The sequence below is a fragment of the Armigeres subalbatus genome, chromosome 2 (genome assembly GCF_024139115.2).
Source record: "Armigeres subalbatus isolate Guangzhou_Male chromosome 2, GZ_Asu_2, whole genome shotgun sequence".
NCBI lineage: Eukaryota > Metazoa > Arthropoda > Insecta > Diptera > Culicidae > Armigeres > Armigeres subalbatus.
The window spans coordinates 125193043-125209114 of NC_085140.1; the positions used below are offsets into that span (position 1 = coordinate 125193043).

At 40.9% G+C, this 16072-nt stretch overlaps 1 protein-coding gene across 1 annotated transcript; it reads right to left on the reverse strand.

Annotated features, from left to right (window-relative positions):
- Positions 1-1403: 1403 nt before the first annotated feature.
- LOC134215078 (uncharacterized) lies at positions 1404-3900 on the reverse strand. The gene is made up of 2 exons (XM_062694328.1): positions 3758-3900; positions 1404-2692 (listed from the first exon to the last, which is right to left on the reverse strand). Exon 2 carries the CDS (start codon positions 2685-2687, stop codon positions 1437-1439), a length of 1251 nt encoding a protein of 416 aa, XP_062550312.1. The 5' UTR covers positions 2688-2692; positions 3758-3900; the 3' UTR covers positions 1404-1436.
- Positions 3901-16072: the final 12172 nt, after the last annotated feature.

Consider the following 16072-nt stretch of genomic DNA (forward strand, 5'->3'; position numbering starts at 1 on the left):
GTAGTTACGGCCCACAGTGGGCTCGTGATGTTGGCAAAATCTTTAATATAGGGACTGATGTATGATGCTAGCCCTAGGAAGCTTTTCAATTCAGACACACTGCTTGGGGGTCGGAATCTTCTTATCGCCTTTACTTTAGCTTCGTCTACGTTGAATCCAGACTTGTCCAGCCCATGGCCCAAAAACGTGATGAATTCTTTGTCGTATTCACATTTTTCATGATTGAGTGTTAGGTTGTGTGTACGTAGGATTTGTAGGACATGGCTAGTAGTTTCTCTGAGCTTTTCTAGTTCGTCGGCAAATATAAGAATATCGTCGATGTAAACGATGATGTTCTCAACTCCTTCTAATAGCCTGCACATCTCTCGCTGAAAAATTTCAGGGGCGCAATTTACCCCAAACATCAAACGTGTGAAACGGTACATACCGTTCTCTGTCAAGAATGTAGTAAGGTCCCGTGATTCCTTACATAGTTCTAGGTGGTAATAGGCATTGGTCAAATCCAGCTTCGTGAAGAACTTCGCGCCGTGTAGTTTCACCTTCATTTCTTCAATCAACGGCATGCGGAAGTACTCTCGCTTTATTGCCTTGTTTGGAGCTCGCATGTTCACCACTAGCCGAAAATCGTTCTGACCCTTGGGAACCGCCGACATGCCGCTTATCCACCCTGGAGCTGAAACAACACGTTCGATGATTCCACGTGTTTCCATATCATCCAAACGCTTCCTGGCGGCCTCCCGGTAAGCTGCCGGTACATTGTAATAGGCATTCTTCTCGGGTGGGATTGAAGTATCAATACTGAATCGTATACGCACTCCTGGCATTTTCGGAAATACTCCAACAGCGGTTGACTCTTCGCAACTATTAACCGAAAGACCTACTTCAAGAAGTCGCAACTCTCCGGATGTGCTTCTCCCCAGTATCGACCGGTGCCCACCTTCCACTACAAGAAATTCAGCGGTGATTATGGGTTTGAATGCTTTCATCACTTCGACCTCTGCGCGAAACGCGCACCGTATGACCATTGGGGAAGCCGATGCGTATGCGCGGATTTCTTTTGCTCTTGGACGCTCTACAAGTGTTAATTCGGCTTTCTGGTTGTGGAACTCCTGTTCAAGCATTGCCCAATCGTTCCCTCCGATGATGTTGACATCGGCGCCAGAATCAACCAAAAATTCAAGTGGGCTGGATGAGCCGAGCCGACAACGTACAAGTGCATCACTTAGAGATACAATCGCATTGATATTCTAGGGAAAAAACAAGCAAACCAATGGAATCAAGCATGAAAATGGAGAGTATTGGTAGTGTCTTGTACTTAGGTTATAACGTGTTAAATGAAAATGCTAGTGAAATGTATCTACAATTTTAATTTAAGAGTTCAACTACAATTTATTTGAGTTCATTCATTGTGTTATGTAGCACAGATTAATTTTGAATTATACCTGGTCGTTATTCGATTCATTTTTCAAATCATTTGACAGTATACTGTCCGATCTCTCCTCCTGTAGATTATTGATGCGTTTCTGTCTGATGTCGGTACGGCACATTGCGGCATAATGTCCAGTACGCCCGCACGAATTGCATCGTTTGCCCAAAGCTGGACAAACATTCCTTTTGTGGAATGTAAACCCGCATCTCCAGCACCGGTTTCGTCGTCCTTGGCCGCACTCCTGTTGAGAACCTCTCATTTCTGGAATTTTCTTGATTGCTCCACCTATGTTATTCTCAACTTTCCTGTATTTTCTGACCAGATAGCCATCTCTGCTGGAACCCTGGTTACGTTCGACAGCGTGGACTTCGGAGCAACTGGACTCTGTTGCTCTTCCCTGTGCTTTAAATGCTTCAACTCGTGTTGCAGCTCGGACGATGAGGTTCGCGTCATGCCCGTAGGTCCTGGCAGCCATAGCTAGTTCTCGATTTTCCATTCCCTTCAGTAGCTGGGACAAGATAAAACGGATTTGGTCGGATGGACTGTAGCCGCAAAGGCGTACTTTTTGTGCCAGTCTGGCGTGGAATGATACGATTGACTCTCCACTCGCTTGTGTCATGGCTTGGAATGCCTCATGCTCTGTTGCTGTATCCGTCATCGTCTTGAAGTAATCGTTCATGCCCTTCACTAAGGCTGAGTAGCACCTAGTGTCACCGTAGTTTGGTTGGAGATTTGCCGCGTTGATTATGTCCTGCAAGTTCTTTCCCATAGAGAGATAAAGTAGTTTTGCACGGTCCGATGGACCGGTAAAGGTCGACAAAGATGTAGCGATCTCAAAGTTCTCGATAAATCCCTGCCATGTTTCCCAGAGCTTGTTTGATGAAATGTCTTTCGGGAATTTAGGAATGAGGTCCCAGCGAATGTTGCTCCCTCTCTCCGTTATCCCAGCAGCGTACGATGGACCAGTACCGATTTCGCTGTCCTCATTCGATTTTTCAATCTCCGAATTCGCTCCTGTATCTCGTTGTTTCGTTAAATTCCTCAATGACTCCTCCAGTTGTCGCAGTCGACCGTCGACGTCGTCAGTTGTCATTGGTGTTGGATGGTCTATGTCCTCAGTTTCATGAACGGACACCGTCGACTCGTTCGAAAAGACCGATTCTGAGTCAGTTAAATTCATCATTTTAGACACGGAGTCTGTGTCCGAATCGTCATCGACGTTCGGGGGAGCTAGTACATATTTTCCTCCGTACGACATGGTGTCTAGATAAGCAAAGCAAAGATAAATGCACCTTAATCAATGCGTAGTCTCACAATGAAATGCTGTTAGCTGTCTATACAATTAAAAAAGGGTCAGTGTTTCTTTATTGTATCACATGCTTCTTCGGAAAACGCTTTTTTTTTAATTATTTTTTTTTATTTTCCAAATACATTACTATTTAACAACATTAAGGCATGAAGACAATATTATTTAGTTCATATGTTGAAACGAACATCTCAAGTCTTTGGTGGTCTTCGAGACGCACCATGTGGTTCCTTCACCCTCAAATATTCCGGTGGTTTTCGAGACGCACTTTGTGGTTCCTTCAACCACAAACACTCCGGTGGTCTTCGAGACGCACCTTGTGGTTCCTTCAACCACAAACATTCCGGTGGTCTTCGAGACGCACCATGTGGTTCCTTCAACCACAAACATTCCGGTGGTCTTCGAGACGCACCATGTGGTTCCTTCAACCACAAACATTCCAGTGGTCTTCGAGACGCACTATGTGGTTCCTTCAACCACAAACATTCCAGTGGTCTTCGAGACGCACTATGTGGTTCCTTCAACCACAAACATTCCAGTGGTCTTCGAGACGCACTATGTGGTTCCTTCAACCACAAACATTCCGGTGGTCTTCGAGACGCACCAAGTCGTTGATCAATATCAAGCACACGCTGGCCATTTAAAGTAACCTCTGAAACATTCTTTCAACCTTGATAACCCGTACAAGGAAAAGCGCATATTTAAAAAAAATGGAAACCAAGGAAAAAGCATGTAAAAGAAAAAGAAACGCTTACACGCGACATGAGCGGGATTACACGCAAGGGACTCCACGTGGATAGAGAAAAAAAAATGAAAACCATTTCAAGATTTTTTTTTTCTAATCTTTTAATTTTCAACTACTTCAATCATGCAATTATTTGAATCTTGCTGATATTAGACTGATAGGTATTAAAAAAATAGCCAATGGTCATTTCCGCCATGCTAATGCTAATGACAGCGTTTTTTTTTTTTTTTTTTCGCGCCTCAATAATTTTAAGCAACTACTTAAATTACATACGTACCAAAATACTATGCGACCACACAAATTATTTATGAAACCACTTTTTTTTAATATTCCGAAAAAAAAAACAATATTGGCCTGGCAGGATCGCCAATGTGAAACTCGCGCACTGCCGTCGCTGATTGATGACGCCTAGAGAGGAACGCGCCCGCTTTTGTGTCTGCACACGTTGGTGGTTCGCGAAAGAAAGAGGACAAGTCATGGCTTGCTGTGTGCTGGGTGGGAAACCCGTTGTGTGGGTCGTTGCCTGTTAGTGGGTGGCTTTGTAGGTGGTGTATGCTACCTATGCTGTGACACTGCTTACATCCCTATTATAAGAGTATTCATACCGCACAGCCATAATGCTTTGCATCACTCCTTTTGACACATGGTGCGTCCACCATAATTTTTGTGGATTGATCTTAGCAATCTGTAAATTTGTAATTTTCCTTGAAAACAACGAACTGTCATAGCTTTGCTAGCGTTTGGAGTGTGCTTCAGGAACATGGAATATTATTTCTCCTCAAAACATATTTTTAATATTGATTTTTTTTTCAGGAAAAAATCAAGGTCGTAAACGCTTTTTCGCCTCTGGATGAATCTCTCGATTTTCAGTTATTCATCATGTGCTTTGAATCCAAGTTTAAAAGTGCTCGCGTTTTTGGGGGCACACCACTCGATACGGAAGCAACGCCCAACTGTCATTTTTGTTGATTTAGCTTTGCTGCGTCGCAGCATGCGTGAAATAATAAAAATGACAGTTGGGCGTTGCTTCCGTATCAAGTGGTGTGCCCCCGAAAACGCGAGAACTTTTAAGCTTGGATTCCGTCAGAAGTGACCTTAACGGACGTTTCGAGTGATACGTATCAACGGGAGTCTCATATGTTGTTTAAGGAAAGATATTCAACTCAAATCACAACGTGCTTGAAGATTTCTTTAAGGGTTCGTGAAAAAGTGTTCTGAAAATGCAATTTTGCAATATTTCTGGAAATTTTATAATTATTTATTGCTCATACCCTGATTTCTTTATTGGCAATTCCCTATCTTTTATGGAAAGTTTCTAATTCATCATGGACATTTTATTTTGCTGCTATTTGATATCTGATACCGGACTATATCTTAATCAGAAATTTAGAATATTGAAAGCATTTCGTAGGGGCTTTCCTTAGCCGTTCGGTGGGATGCGCGGCTTCAAAGCAAGTCCGAATTCAAACACGTATTTGGCAAAGAAGCTATTGTTCAGCACACAAATTCCAAACGTTCAAACATACACCGCCTCTGAATCGAGTGGTGTGCCCCCGAAAACGCGAGCACTTTTAAACTTGGATTCCGTCAGGAGTGACCTTAAATAACATCGATTAGCGCAGATGGTAAAATACACGGACGTCTGCCCGTACTGATAGAAAGTCCTAAAAATAAATATACAATTAGAGTAAAATCAGCAGTGATTCAAATCGTTCGGGGCTGTCAGTTTGAATATGAATCTGAATCATGCACTTTCCCAGCAGTGGCCCAAGATTCATTTTTTATAACAGTCGAGATTCAAAAGCTTAAAACTGTTATACCGCTCAGTTCTATTTTCTGCAGATTTGAACCACCAATGAATCACGAGATTCAAATATTTTTCAATTGTTTTGGTGTATGAATGCGTCATTTTATGTACAGATCAATCCACTTTGCATTAACCGCACCTTCCTCAGCAGCAACATAATCATTTCATTTAATGGAAAAAGAATCAAACATGAATAGAACACTGCTGTGGAAGCCTGTGAGTTTGTTCTATTTTGGCTCATATTCAAACTAGAATAGTATTCGAAAATTTGCAACCAAACTGAATCACTACTGATTTCACCCTTAGATTCTTATTTATCGAAATAAAATCTCACAAATTCCTGAGTGTTCGTTCAACTACAACATCGCTCGCATTGTTCACAACATAACTTACATACATGAAAAATGACAGTTCTGCAACTAACTCATGGCTACTAAGACTAAGGCTAAAAATCATGTACACAGCATATGTCAAATTTGATTCACCCCTTGTTAATTTATGGCTAGCGTAAAAAGCTGGATACGATCAAAAAGGGTAGCAGCAAAACCTTCAACAGTTTTGGCTCCAACAAACCGCTCACAGTGCTAGGAGAAGTTGAAACCGATGTGAAGTACGATGGCAAAACACGGAAAAACTAAATTTTTCGTAATCCGTGATGACAGGTGCTCGCTTCTCTCCGGAAATACAGCAGTCGAACTTGGATTGGTGAAGTTCCTCTTCGAAGTTAATGATGGTGCATTCCCTTGCATAAATGGTAAGCAATAGCTTTATAGTAATTATCCTTAAATAAACAATTATTAAACTGATTAGGAATTGAAGTATGTATGTATGTATGTATCTTCAATCTAACTCCCACTGTCTGGCAGTGGTATTATGGAAGAAAGCTGACTGTAATAAAGTCAGCTTTAGCCCGGGAGTTAGAAGGTGTTAGCTCTATCGCAGCTCCAGTGACCCATTTCAGACTGCCTGGTAACTCACGTCCAGTCCGAGGCCACTTTCACTTACAATAAGCCCCGCCTGTTTATGCTACCATTATCAATTGGATAATGGATCCATAAACAAACTTCCGGATTTTTTAATCCAGCGCGTATTTAGTTTTGGAATCATATAAAAACATATTGAAACAATCTCACCAAATTGATCCAATTCCAGTTCAATGAACTGAGGAAACGATGAGCATTTCTAGTGTCCACAAACAATTCACTTCACTCTTCCAGATCTATTCTGAGCAATGTATGTATGTTCATGTATTTCTGATATTTTCACTCAGCCACACATATTGCACCAAGGACGTCCCAGTATACAAACTCCTCAAACGATTTCGCGCACTCAATTAAGAAACACACTTCATTAAAAGTCACCAAACGCGTAAATTTTAAACTTCAGATCACATAAACTTTTTTTCTTCTAGAGCATATATGCAAAATATAGTCATCACCCAAATCTATTTGTTGCTGGAGCTGGAACGAACAAAAACCAAACTGATTAGGAATTGAAGTATGCATTAAAATTGATAAAAAGGTTCCACCAGTCCGTCAGAGTTTGCGTAGAATTCCATTTCCACTTGAAGAGCTCACTTTGAACAAATTGAAAGAGCTAGAAAGTCAGGATATTATTGAACGGGTTAGCGAAGCCTCCGAATGGTTTTCACCCCTACTTGTAAAACGTAAAAGCTCAAAAGCGCATTATAGTTGATCTTAGAGAGGCAAACAAAGCTGTGATTCGTGAGATGCATCCTTTACAAACACTGAACCAATATCAAGGATAGAAGTGCCTAACAGGCCATGGGAAAAGGTAGCAGTTGATTTCACTGAAGTTATAGACGGACTGCATCTTCTAGTAATCACGGATTATTTTTCAAGATATCTTGAAACAGTAATCGTCACATCAATGACAGCACAGAATACAGTGACTAAACTGCGTGAAGTTTTTGCAAGATTCGGTTATCCTGAAAACCTTGTTTGAGACAATGGACAGCCAGCTCATTTAGATGATTATAAACTATATAAATTAAATTCAAACTAAATAAACTGGATTCTGTTTTTACACGATTTACATTTTCTCAATTTTCCGCTCATCCCAAATGTTATACGTATATCAATTATCATGTGATTTTTCTTTGATTTATCCTGGATTTTTTGAAACATGTTGCGAAGAGTTTGGTGGCAAACTGAAGTCACACGATCAAAAATACGAGCGAAAAAAAATCGTGTAAAAACAAAATCCTGTGTAATTATAATAAATATTAAGTAATGAGAAAAAGGGAGAGAATGTAGGATCCCAGTAGCCATTGTTATATGAAGATCTATGACCAAATATGATTGTCAATAAACTAATCATTATTATCCAAACTACCAAGCGATCAAGACGTGTATCCTCTCCTACACGATCCATGGAGTCAACTGCACGGTGGACTGTCGTGCATTAACATCTCCAGATTGAGAAGGTTATTCCAGAAGCTGTTTATGTTCCACTGGATACAGAAGATAACCGCCAACGAAAGTGTGGGGGTTGGGAAAGTAGCTTGTAAGTTATTTTGATCCGATCCGGTGGAACGTAGGGGCGTTGTGTTTCATGTACCAGAGAGTTGTTGAGATAGTATCCGCTTGAGATATCCGGAGGGGTGCCGTGGTCAACAGTAGATTCTTGTGTAATCAGATTTGAGTATTGCCTGGACCAGGAGATAGAGTCGGTAGAAGGAGCTGGATGAAGATGCTGGAAGATGTAGTACATACAACCCAGAGTGAAGTATCTGGGATGCCTAGGAAGCGGCCTGAAGGGGTGATTCCGTGCTTCAATCCGTCTAAGGTCACAAACGAGGTTGACACTTCGTCTGCAATCCGAATACTAGATTTCAAGCCATCTAGCATTGCACGTATCAGTCTAATCAGTCTAATCAGGAAAACCATGTTCGGCCACAGCTCATTTCTCTTCACTGAACCGTACGCTGCTTTGAAATCAATGAACAGATGGTGAACCTGCAAGTTGTACTCCCGGAATTTATCAAGAATCATCCGCAGGCTGAACATCTGATCCGTCGTTGATCGGCCCTCACGAAAACCTGCTTGGTATTCGCCGACGAAGGAGTCCTCAAGCGGTCTCAGTCTGTTAAACAGGATACGCGACAGGATTTTGTACGCCGAGTTCAGAAGGGTGATCCCTCTGTAATTGGCACACTCTAGTCTGTGCCCTTTCGTATTGGGCATATTTCGTAGATTGGGCATATGAGGCCATCCAACCAGCCGGCAGGCAGTTTTTCATTCTCCCATATTTTCTGGATAATATGGTGGAATGATTGATGCAGCTGCTCGCTTCCGTGCTTGAGAAGCTCGACCGGGATCTCGTCCTTCCCAGCGGCTTTACTGTTTTACAGTTCGTTTAGAGCCTTCTTAACCTCGTCCAGCGTTGGTGATTCCACAGCTTGACCGTCGCCTACTATGTCCATCCTGCTCCTTAATACACCTTCATTTTCACCGTTCAACAAATCTTTGAAGTGCTCCTTCCACCTGGCTGCCACCATAGTCTTGTTTGTCAGTAAATTCCCCTCTCGGTAATTACACATGGCGGGCACTAGCGCAGTCTTATGCCGCGCGCCATTGACAGTTGCGTAAAACCTCTGCATATCGTTTCTATCAATGTTCTCCTGCGCTTCAGCTATCACACTCTCTTCGTGTTGCCTTTTTTCCTGCGGTGGGTTCGTTTCTCTTCTGCCCTTGCTACACTGTACCTAAAGGTGTGCGCCGTCACGCCACGCCGCCGGCAGTTTTTGACACGCCGCCGCCGCCGACATTTTTGCATCGGCGCGCCGCCATTTAAATTTGTCACGCCGGTGGTCTACAATTTTCCACGCCGATTCAAATTTGAAGAAGTCCGAAGAATTTTTCGTACATTTAGAGGAATTTCCTTGTGAATTTCCGTAGATTTTCCCAATTTATCCCAAGAACATCACGTTAAAGCACCAGAGATTTTTTCGTGGAAACACCAATGATTTCCTTTGAAATCCTATACAATTTCCGTTTGAAATTTCGAAAATCTCTCCGTAAATACTAAGAAAAACTTCGAGTGTAAATTTCGTAGGATTTCTCGTTGAAATAAAAAGAAAAGCTCGATGAAATAAAATTTTTGAACGGAGAATAGCCGTTCGGCAGAAAGCCATTTTGCCAAAGGCCACAACCCAACAAACACTGGAGGTAAATAAAGCGCTTATATGACCAAAAATAGTTTTCTATAGCTTATACCGTTCGACAGAAAGCCATTTTGCCAAGTCTAAAGTGATTTTACCGAAAATTTCATTTGGTCGATCAGTTCTTTTGAGAGAAAAAAACAGTTGGGCGAATAGCTCAACCGGTCGAAATGGTCGTGTGGCAGTAAGGGTTATTTGGCCATAATGAGCATTCGGCCGAAAGTGCCGGTCGGCTGATTTGGTCATTTTGCCAAAAAAAATCAGAAAGGACATTTTCGGGCCAAATGGCTCTTTCAGCCAAACGACCATTTCTACCTAACGGCATTTTCGATCAAATGATCTATTCGGTCAAATGACTTTTTCGGCCAATCGACCATTTCGGCCAAACGGCATTTTCAGTCAAATGAACTGTTGAGGCAAACAACTTTTTCGGTAAAGTTATCAGTTCGGCTGAATGTGTCTCTCGGCTCTCTCGGTCTCTCGGCCAAATGTCATTTTCGGTCAAACCATTTAGGCCGGCTACTGACATCCGCCAGATCGTTGCCAGGATGTCCTGGGTACAATTTGTTTTTTCTTAATGCTTTTCAATGATAAGAGCGGGCTATGTCTGTTGATGATGATGATACCGCGATACAATTGTCACAGGCTCGATTTCGGCCGTATCGGACAAACGTTCAATTCGGCTTAATGGAATGATGACGTGTTATTCGACCAAGCGGCATTCGAATAAATGGCTTTTTGCCGAATGACTTTCGGCCAAACGACGGATAGGGCTATTTGTTCGAGAGCCACAAGACCGAAAGCTGTTTAGCCGAACAAACCATTAGAACAAAACCCATCTGGCCCGAAAATTTAATTTAGCTGAAATGGACATACGGCCGAAAATGTCGTTCGACCGAAATGGTCATTTTTTCAAAAAAGGCGTTTGGCCGAAAAGGTTATCCCGACCATTTCCGTTCGGCAGAAAAGCCATTTCGCAGAAAATGTTATTTATTCAACCTGGTGGATATTTTTGACTACCTACACAGCAAATAATTTTGAAAATTCAACGACGTGTAAAACTGCAGGTTACACTATCAAACGAATTAACATTCGATATTCAATTAAATTTGATTGAATTTTACAAGCAAGCACCGTTTAAATTTATTTCGATTTAAAAGAATAGTGAGATCGATTGAATGTTACGTTTATTTGCATGCTCCAAATATGTGCATGAAAATACATTTAAAATCACAACATATTTTTATCTGTGTATATTACCCGTTGAATAATCAACATTTGGCCGTTAGTTCAAATGACATTTTCGGCCAAACGACCCATTCTACCGAACAACCATTTCGCCCAAACGACATTTTCTGCCTTATAACCTATTCCGTCTTTTTCCGCCAAAACATCAGTTCGGCCATATGTCCCTTTGGTCAAATGAAGTTTTTGGCCGAACTGTGGTATAACCGTTTTGTCCAAATGTTTATTTCGGCCAAATGCAATTCGGATTGATGACTTTCGGCTTGACGTATTATTCGGCTTTCCATCAAATGATTTTCAGCCAAACGACAATTCTTTTTGCCTTTTTCTGGTAGCATCTACTATCCGCTCGTCCAGCTTCTGGTAGTACTGTTCAACAACTCCTTCTACTGAAAAGCGTTGGATATTTAAACGCATCGTTCTGTTGTTTCGTGAATTCGTGACGCTCAAAAGTCGCACCCGAATTTTTGCAACTACAAGATAGTGATCCGAGTCGATGATCGGACATCTGAAGTACTTTACATCTATAACATCCGAGAAATGTCGTCCGTCGACTAGCACGTGGTCTATCTCTGAGCAAGTGTATCCACTCGGATGTTGCCAGGTGTGTTTGCGGATATTCTTACGTGCGAAGTAGGTACGGCTTATTGCCATCCCTCTAGCAGCAGCAAAAATTACAAGTCGCAGACCATTATCGTTGGTAGCGGAATGAAGGCTTTCCGTACCAATGACAGAGAAAAAGAAACTTTCTCTTCCGATCTGCGCATTTGCAACCCAACATCATTCTGTTTGACATAATGACAAAAAATCGTCAAGTCAACCTGAAATTCATATCGATTTCGAATCAGTCTGATAGTTGTCCGGGTAAGCTTGACAAATTTTGTCAATGTGAGACAGACAGTGGACTACGGGCCTAATACGTTTAAATTCTATATGGAATGTTTTTCTGTCATTCCAACGCCACTCAAATGTCAAGACAACAGATCAGTAAAACAACGAAGAACTGGAACACAGCCTCAGCAATTAGCACTAATCAGTACTGCACGTTTTCCATCCCATCGTTAATTGATTACCATCGTTCTGGTTCAAGTTCACGCTCGGTTCATATTTACAAGAGATCCCACAACTAGTCGAATCTCCTTGTGCGGCGTACAGCAGCAGTTTAGCACTGACTGGAATACGGAATACTGCAGAACTAACCAAACCGCACCTAATTCTGTTCTGCCTCATTTGCGTGAAACAAGTTATAATCGATTGTTCGGACCTCGGCAAAGGCTCAACGATTTAAATTCATTATATTCCATAGGTCCCAGCATCTGGATCTTCGTCGCCCCCATCAGTGCCAGTGGTGATGATAGGTGATGACCATAATTACTCACAGCCAGCAAGTATCAAGCGATGTGGATGATCCGTGCGGGGTGCAAGCGGCTGCTGTAGCGGCAAACAGAAGGTATTAGAAACTGCAAGCCCTCCGATACTCGCTGCAGTCACCGCTGTCAAACGCAAATCGTAGTTATTAATTTGAAGCCCACCAGCAGCTGCCACTCTCAAAACATCAATTTTCATCACCAATGCTCTCGGATCCATAAGTTGGTTTAGTGCTCGGTGAACAGAATGGGTGGCTGTGTGGGACTAACATTTAACCGTTGCTGTTGGGACCTTCAAAATCTATATGAGCACTTAAATTTACTTCTCGCTCCGTAGTGCGAACGCAGTAAAGCTGCTCGTACTGAATCGGCTGACTAAAACTTAACAAAGAACAGAGTGGAACAGCTTTCCAGCTTCAATGCGACAATTGGAACTAATCAATTAATTGATGTTTCCTTCCCGAGAATCGTCCATTAGCTCTCGAACCGGGGTTGACCGAGATCCGGTTGGGGAACTGCGTGACTGATCGTTATTGAAAATGATGCTAGTGAGAGAATGTTAATGTTCATTAATCTATGCGTTCTACTAGGGCAATGTTGATTACGTTACATAGGGCATGACTCATCAGTGAGAGGCAGATTTGATGACTCATCATGAAGTTCCAAGGACCTACAGTTGAGTTTCCAACCGTCTGGGAAAGGATCCATTGCAATTTCGCGACAAAACATTTTCCAAAACTTAAATCACACTTCATTTTTATCCAAAGATCGCCACAATAGCTTTACTTGAGACCCCAACATCGTTCGATAAGTTTGTCATCGCCCGTTTGTATTTAGATGTTGGCCACATAAAAGATGCATATTCTAAGAGCTGTAGACATCTAACGTCCGATAAAGATGGCGATCATCTCTATGCGTAAGTCGGTCGTAAAATTCCTGCGCATTCTTATCTAAAATACCTCACCAGTTTTGAAAGATGCGTTGTCGGTTTGTGTCGTTTGCCGGCGCTACCAGACTACCAGACCGACAAGGTGCTCAACTTGAACGGGAAAATGAGCCATAAAAACATGACATTACCGTAACTCGTTCTATCGCAGTTGCAGACCGCTTGACCACTTTCATCGTTTCCCATTATAGATGCGTCTCTATTTGGCCTATACGCAGACCATTTCGGTCAGGAGATGCGTCGCAGCTAACTCCCGTCATTTTAGATTCGCATATACAACGCAGATTGATTGGAGGCCCTCCACATCATTATAATGGCAGGTCGAGGGTCAGTGAGGGGAAGATGGTTCGAAAGCTTGTTAGTAGTATCTTAAATATTCTATTGTTCCTACGTCGTTTCGTTTATCACACTAATCTCCGGCAAGGATAAACAACGTATTCGTGACTTACAAATGCACTTATATTTTGTTCGACAGTTAAGTACGAATGGGGAAAATGAAAATCTTAATGGACAAACGACCAACTTGAGTTCATCTTATTCTTTCAATCAAAGATCAGATGAGTATTCCAGAAGAATTTCATCTTCTTCTTCAATGGCTCTAAATTCCAATTGGAACTTGGCCTGCTTTTCAACGTATTCTATTAGCTTTTCCTTAATTATTAATTAAAAACTTTTCTATGCCCGCCATTGCATGAGAATGTATCTTGTGTGGCAAGTACAATGAATACACTATGGTGTCTAGAAAGTTTCCAACCCGAAAACATCCTAGACCGGACCGAGAATCGAACTCGCCATCTCCGGATTAGCAATCCTACGCCTTTGCTCGCAAGGCTACTGGAGACCCCAGAAGAATTTCATGGTTAGATATTTTTTGTGTAAATCGAAATATGTGATCATATTAGTTCGACACACTGAATCACTACAGTAAAACGATGGATATTAACAGAAAAATCGGCTGCCTTTTAGACCATTCTCCTACAAAAAAGTTGCGTTTGATTTATGACCGCTCACGTCCGTCGTTGAAGTAAATAATGTGGTTTGAAGACGGGTGCGGTGCCATGGAGATAATTAGCCATACAAAATCATAACGCGTTCATAATTGCTATTGTACTAAACCATTGATTTGAAAAAGAACGATGGTGACCAACTAACTGTGGACAAATACGATATTCAATAGAATTTGTTCTGTTTTAAAAAAGTTCATTTATGAAAATGTTCGAAAACCAAAATCCATTGTTTATAGGTCTGGGTTCTGCCAAACCGCACCAAGCGACTTTCTGACTGACATGTGGTATTTTGATCGTACAAAGAAAACGGAAATCATTTCATATCAATTCATACGTACATTTGTTGTAGGATATCCTCAGTTAAGAGGTTGAGGGATATCCGATACGATTTGCGTTTAATCAAATCTTCTAAACGTAAGCGGGGCAGAAAAATGGGTAATTTTTTGTTGGCGCTTGGTGCGATTTGGTATAATCTGCGTTAATGAAATATGTTTCATTTGTTTGACATTCGAAATTCAATTACATTGTTTATTGACTAGGACCCCAACCAGTACTGGAAAAGGTCGTGATCGTCATAAGACAGGTAGCAAAGCGCATTTTTTTTTCAGGCGACCAAATGAAAGAATCGTGGGTTTTTTTATCAACTCCGCATGAAAGGCAGTCATGAAAGGATGTTGTGCTTTATTTTAAAATGATAATTTCTAAGTTATTTTAATAGATGTATGCGAAGAATAGTAACTAGCCGATAAATTAATCCTACTCCTTTAATGCACCGTGTTGAAAGTGGTAATAAACAGTAAATTCTCGATTTTTTTGGTTCAATACCAAGTACTTTTGGTATCGATACTTTGATATTTCATCAATATCAGAATTTCATCAATAATAGAACCTATTAGAATAAGTTATAGGGTCCTTTGAGGGCTATATGTTTATATAAAAAAAACATAATTGTAAATAATGTGTGAAAAATTAGCCCATGACATCGAAATGACATTTCCCGTCACTGCGTCGCACTATGATTGTTAACGTGAATTGGACGTTTCGATTGAATAATGCTGTGCAATCAATCTACGGTACAGCTCCGTCCAATCAGGCATTACTGTATAGTTCATGTCAGTCATTACAAATTGTTGTTCAGACTGAAAATGTGTATGAGTTGTTTAAACTATGAACATTGTCGAAAACAAACCCAATCGCTTTAAGAGACGATTCAGAACCTGTCGTACCGTATTCAAAGCATCGGATCTGATGCCATGCCTGTCCTGTTTCATAGCAGCAGATGAAACACTAGTTCTGGAATTAGTGATTTACGGACTAACAGTGTAATACGTAACATACGGCACAAAGCGCAGTGGATTCAATATGTTCTTATTATTAGATGGTTCAGTATTTGATATTCGAAAATTTGTATTTTTGCTTTTCTCGTACAAGGTATACGTATATATGGCGTAAAGACTATGTGTGCGTAAGTCGGTGGACAAACAAACCTCACTCATATTTAAGGTACTTATCCCCAACCGCAACAAGCTGCATTCGTAACCTGTTCAATTGTTTCCTATTGAATTATTATTTATTAATTTTCGTCAACCGTCGTAGACTAGTACATATAAATATACATATTTTTTTTCATTTCCTAATGCTAATATACATAAATTGTGAAGTATTTACCATATATTTATAATAAAAAATTAACTAGAGATTAAATAGTACAGATAAAAAATGTTATATATTTTGTCTTATGTGTTGCGATTTCGAATTCTATTAAAACATGTTTTAAGATTCTGCCGAGACATTGTAAAGTCGATAGCTTCGCAGTGTTGATTGTAAATGTTCATTATTCGATTCAAAGGTCCAAATTTGGCATAATTTGTTCGATGATAGTTTGTTATAAATAAGGTACGATTACGAAGTTGCCTTGAAGGAATATAAAAGTTTAATTTTGATAAGATTTCAGGTGAATCAACACGTTGCGAAACGATATCATTAACGAAGGAAACCATTGCTATTTCACGCCGCTCTTTCAAAGTCTGTATGTCA